At 45.5% G+C, this 6000-nt stretch overlaps 1 protein-coding gene across 1 annotated transcript in view; it reads left to right on the top strand.

The window, feature by feature from the left end:
* The first annotated feature begins 2277 nt into the window (after window positions 1–2277).
* Window positions 2278–6000, top strand: part of GLB1 (galactosidase beta 1) — a 149060-nt gene continuing 145337 nt past the window's right edge. The window contains exon 1 of the mRNA XM_082259525.1: window positions 2278–2414. Coding sequence (XP_082115651.1) covers window positions 2367–2414 — 48 coding nt within the window. The 5' untranslated portion in view covers window positions 2278–2366. The remainder of the gene's footprint in view (window positions 2415–6000) is intronic.

The raw sequence follows: 6000 nt of genomic DNA, 5'->3' as shown, positions 1-6000 counted from the left end.
CTGGTGCTGCTGGCTACCCAGCAAGCACCTCTCGATCTCACGCATGTGCAGTGGGAACTTTTACAGACCACTATGTGTATTGTGTATAGCAGGTTCCTGTAGCAATGGCGCCTACGTCCACTTAGCATCGTGTCATACATGGTTTAGAAATAACACGATGCTACCAGCGGAAGATGGTGATTGACTCCTGGGATTGATTACTCGGGTATCCCAGAAGCCAATGCAATAAAGGATAAGACGTACTTCACCGTAGCGAGGATGGATGGAAGTGGAGCATTTTCAACAAAAAAAAAGTATTATATGCAAAAAAAAAAAAAAAACACTATCCAAAAAGGAATGGTAAAGCTATCAGTAACAAATGCGGAAGTGTATGCAAATTAGGGTGGAACTCCACTTTAATTAATACAGTCCTAATGCATGAACAAGGCAATTTGCCTTGAGTCCTATAGCCCCTTTCACACAGGGAGTCCGTTCAGATCTGTCTGTCTGTCAGTTTTTTTGGCGGGTCTGAATGGACGCCCCATGTATCTCTATGGGGCATCGGATGTCAGCGGAGACATGTCCGCTGACATCCGATCCTCAAAACTGGACGGATGGAAACCCTATTTTCCATCCGTCTGGTGGATCGGATCGGATGAGAATGGACAGACGTCAGTTCCCATCCGATTCCCCCATAGAGATGCATGGGGACCTGACAGCTTGGTGGATCGATCCCCAGCTGAGAAAAACGGAGTCCGCCTGTGTGAAAGGGGCCTATGAGTTTATTTCACATCATTGCTTTGCACAGAAATAAAAGGACATGCACTACATTCTTTAGCGTAGCGTGTCGTGGCGCAGCACACTGCACCACAACCTGTTGTAGATAATATGCCACAGTGTACACACTATGTGTCGCTTAGGACACCGCTTTCTTCACAGTATACAGCAACCTCCAGTGTGAATGAATCCTAAAACGACACACTTTGCTTAACCACTTGCCAACCGCCGCAAGTACATATACTGCGGCGGTCAGACCCTCACAGGCAAAGTGATGTATGGGTACGTCACTCGCCTGTAAAGCTCTGGGGAGCGAGCGCGCGCCGCCGGAGGAACGCTCCTGCTTGGTCACGAACCCCCCTGCGCGTGTGCCCGGTGGACATCACTCGCGATCGTCCGTGACAGCGGGAGAAAGGCAGGCGGCTGATGTAAACAAGCCGCCTGTCATCCTCCCCTGTGTAAGAACAATGATCATACGGTTCTACTATGTAGGACCGTTGATCACTGTTCCTACACCTCAAGCCACAGCCAATCACAGTAAGAATCACGCCCCTAGGGACACACACCACCCCTTCCTCTCAAATAAAGTTAACCCCTTCCCTACCAGTGTCATTTTACAGTAACAGTGCATATGTATAGCACTGATTACTGCAGTAATGTCACTGGTAACCCCAAAAGTGTCAAAAATGTCAGTCAAGGGTCCGATCTGTCCGCCGCAATGTCACAGTCCTGCAAAAAAAAAATAATCGCAGATCGCCGCCATTACGCGTTAAAAAAACCCAACAAAAATGACAAAAATCTTTCCCTTTGTTAGTAAACGCAATAACTTTTGTGCAAACCAATCAAAATAGGCTTTTTGCGATTTTTTTTTACCAAAAATATGTAGCAGAAAACAAATTGGCCTAAAATGTTAAAAAATTTAGATTTTTACATTTTTTTTGGGAATTTCATATAAAAAAATATGAAAAATATTATTTTTGCAAAATTGTCCCTCTTTTTTTGTTTATAGCGCATGATCAAAAAATCGCACAGGTGATCAAATACCACCAAAAGAAAACTCTGTTTGTGGGGAAAAAAGGACGTCAAATTCGTTTAGGTACAGCGCTGCACGACCGTGCAATTGTCCGTTAAAGTCACGCAGTGCCGAATCGCAAAATACCCCCTGGTCAGGAAGGGGGTAAAATCTTCCGGGGCTTAAGTGGTTAAAGCAAAAAAGAAAAGAAAAAAGAGTTTTTTGGGCTTGTTTGTACCCACTTGTATAGGCATTACCCAAACCCTCCACAATCTAGATTTATACAATAGGTCCCGAACTGTAACACAGATTATCACAACCTGGTATGACCAGCCACTTCCACCTTCCCCTCGGGTCAGTAAACTGTACTCTCAGTCTAATGACAGTCAGTAGAATGAAAGCACTGCCCGGCGTACACAGCACTCAAGCAGCCATTGCGGATTGTGTGTACACTCTCCATGTTTGCCCCGCCCTGCACTGGTCACATGATTGTGATACGACTCGTGATCAGTCAGGATCGCTTCTGTCCTGGACTGGTAGCCGGGTGTGGTACAGAGCCCGGATCCTTGCATCGGCCAGGGGGATCTCTGAAGTGATCATGTGGCTTCACTACGGGGGATTGTTACTGCTTCTAGGACTCAGCATAGTAAGTTTTACAGACACTGCCTCCTATAGAGGGCTTATGTATTTCACATGAACTTAGTGACACTATGAGTACAGGTGTTATCAGAAATACACGGAAATGTACACAACCTTTCCATTTATTTGAAATCTGAATTCCAGATATGGATGTGTTTTGCATTGTTACATTGGTCCAGCTTGGATTAATATAAGTATGTATGTTTCATATCTTGGGCAATCCCTGTGGAACCTGGAAATCGCTGTAGTATGACGATCGGTGCGGAATGCCATTCAGACTATTTTTCTTCAAGAATACGAGGTGTAGTGTGAATGGACGAGGTGGGGATCCTAGCGTGAACATGAAGTCATTTACTTAAAGGGCATCATTCAGAGAACACTTTTAATTTTCTTGTGAACGCGATGCATTCTCCCATTGGGAGGTGGATGGTGATGTCACAATGTCCCCCTCTTCCAATCAGAAAACACTTTGTGTTCTTAGAGAAAACATAAAAGGCATTTTCTGAATGTTGCCCATGCCGAATGGAAAATTTCTCACGAAAATTAACCACTTGCCTACTGGGCACTTATACCCCCTTCCTGCCCAGGCCAATTTTCAGCTTTCAGCGCTCTCACGCTTTGAATGACAATTACGCAGTCATGCTACACTGTACCCATATGGAATTTTTATCATTTTTTTTCACACAAATAGAGCTTTCTTTTGGTGGTATTTAATAACCTCCTGGGTTTTTTATTTCTTACAAAAAAAAAGAAAAAAGACAGAAAATTTTGAAAAAAAAAAAAAAGTTTTTCTTATTTTCTGTGAGTAAATTTTGAAAATACATTTTTCTCCTTCACTGATGTGTGCTGATGAGGTGGCACTTATGGGCACTGATGAGGTGGCACTGATGAGGAGGTACTAATATGCCACACTGAGAGGCGGCACTGATGGGCACAGAGAGGCGGCACTGATGGACACTGACGGGTGGCACTGATGAGCACTGATGGGCAGCACCATCAGTGCCCACACTCAGTGCCCATAGTGCTGCTAGTCAGTGCCCATCAGTGCCTAGATGAGCAGGCACTGATGGGCACTGACTGGCAGCAGTATGGGCACTGATGGCGGGCACTGATGGCGGGCACTGTGGGCAGTTATGGCATTTTTTTTCCCTCTTGTGTAATCAGGGCACTGGTGATCAGTGCCCTGATTACATTCCTCTGTGTCCCCTTACCGCTGATCGGCTCTCCTCTTCCTCACACTGCAGTCTCTGTGTGAGGAAGGAGAGCTGGCAATGAGAGATGATCTCATATGTATACATATGAGATCATCTCTCATTGCATGGTCCGATCACATGGTAAATGGCCGCTGTGATTGGCCATTCACCACGATTTGTGATTGGCTGTGTCCAAGGGACACGGCCGACACAGATTTTCCCCGATGCGCGCTCGCGGGAGCGCGCGGGGAGCCTGTCACTGGGAGGCCGTTTAAAGATGGCCTCCCTGAAATTAGAGCCCGCGCTGTAGCCGTCTTTTTACTATAGCGCGGGCAGAAGGTGGTTAAGGATACTCTGCAGAAACCGAAAATGACAGTATGTATGTATATATATATGTGTGTGTGTGTGTGTGTGTGTGTGTGTGTGTGTGTGTGTGTGTGTATATATATATATATATATATATATATATATATATATATATATATATATATATATATATATATATATATATATATATATATAAAAATGAGTTACCCATAGCAACAGTGCAATACTTTAGCGACTTTAAAGTGCTTGGCTCAGTCAAGAAACAGGGGTTTGTTTTTTTTGTTGTTTTATTGAGAATTTGGATAGGAGAAGGGATGAGTGGGATACTCCAACTTGAATAAACTATGCACAATTTTCTGAGACTTTCAACTGCACTTGAATGCGGCAAGGCCGCTGCTTCACCTTGTCGATAGCGATGAAGTAGTGATAAATGAACCGCTTTAGGTAAGCTGTACTGTACTGCACTGCAGAACACACTTCAGGGTCCTTCCTGGCACCCCCTTTTGTTCCTATTCTTCAGGGCTTTTACTACACGGCACCCCCTTTACTCTCTGTGTGGGCTAGCTCCTTGATCCCCTGACTTCACTGGAGGGGGTCCCCCTTCCTGGGCCAGACCCTTTGGCAGGTCCCCTGGTACTCAGGGACACTGTTTTTCACCAAAAGACTCTGCTAGCAGCTCCACCGTCACTTACACCGGATCCTCTGCAGGTCAGCTCCACACACGGTTCACTAGGCTGACCGCCTAAGACCACTTCCTCACACATTGCAGGAGGAGAGCCAGCCGTCCACCCTGTCACATGTCCTCTCCGTATTTATGGCCAATCCCAGGATGCATTGCAGAATGCCCTCCAACTGGGACTGCCACAAAACACGATGTGTCACTGGCTAGGTTTCATCCACTGTCTAACAAGCTCACTCATTGGATTCAGCGAGGACACTCCCTCAGACCCAGTGAATCACACCTGGAAACATGTGACAGGCAACCTAATAGATCAGGCTCCCCTGATAAGCAGCCGGAGCAATAAATGCTTTACCTAGCACCTACCTACCTAGCAGCGTCATTTATATATATATATATATAGTGGGTACGGAAAGTATTCAGACCCCCTTAAATTTTTCACTCTTTGTTATATTGCAGCCATTTGCTAAAATCATTTAGGTTCATTCTTCTTCCTCATGAATGTACACATAGCACCCCATACTGACAGAAAAACACAGAATTGTTGACATTGTTGCAGATTTATTAAAAAAGAAAAACTGAAATATCACATGGTCCTAAGTATTCAGACCCTTTGCTCAGTATTTAGTAGAAGCCCCCTTTTGATCTAATACAGCCAGGAGTCTTTTTGGGAAAGATGCAACAAGTCTTTCACACCTGGATTTGGGGATCCTCTGTCATTCTTCCTTGCAGATCCTCTCCAGTTCTGTCAGGTTGGATGGTAAACGTTGGTGGACAGCCATTTTTAGGTCTCTCCAGAGATGCTCAATTGGGTTTAAGTCAGGGCTCTGGCTGGGCCATTCAAGAACAGTCACGGAATGTTCTTCCTTCGTTATTTTAGCTGTGTGCTTAGGGTCATTGTCTTGTTGGAAGGTAAACATTCGGCCCAGTCTGAGGTCCAGAGCACTCTGGAGAAGGTTTTTGTCCAGGATATCCCTGTACTTGGCCGCATTCATCTTTCCCTCGATTGCAACCAGTCGTCCTGTCCCTGCAGCTGAAAAACACCCCCACAGCATGATGCTGCCACCACCATGCTTCACTGTTGGGACTGTATTGGACAGGTGATGAGCAGTGCCTGGTTTTCTCCACACATACCGCTTAGAATTAAGGCCAAAAAGTTCTATTTTGGTCTCATCAGACCAGAGAATCTTATTTCTCACCATCTTGGAGTCCTTCAGGTGTTTTTTAGCAAACTCCATGCGGGCTTTCATGTGTCTTACACTGAGGAGAGGCTTCCGTTGGGCCACTCTGCCATAAAGCCCCGACTGGTGGAGGGCTGCAGTGATGGTTGACTTTCTACAACTTTCTCCCATCTCCTGACTGCATCTCTGGAGCTCAGCCACAGTGATCTTTGG

The sequence above is a fragment of the Pelophylax lessonae genome (genome assembly GCF_965119305.1).
Source record: "Pelophylax lessonae genome assembly, chromosome: 5".
Classification (NCBI taxonomy): domain Eukaryota; kingdom Metazoa; phylum Chordata; class Amphibia; order Anura; family Ranidae; genus Pelophylax; species Pelophylax lessonae.
This window is presented reverse-complemented; position numbering and strand designations above follow the sequence as displayed.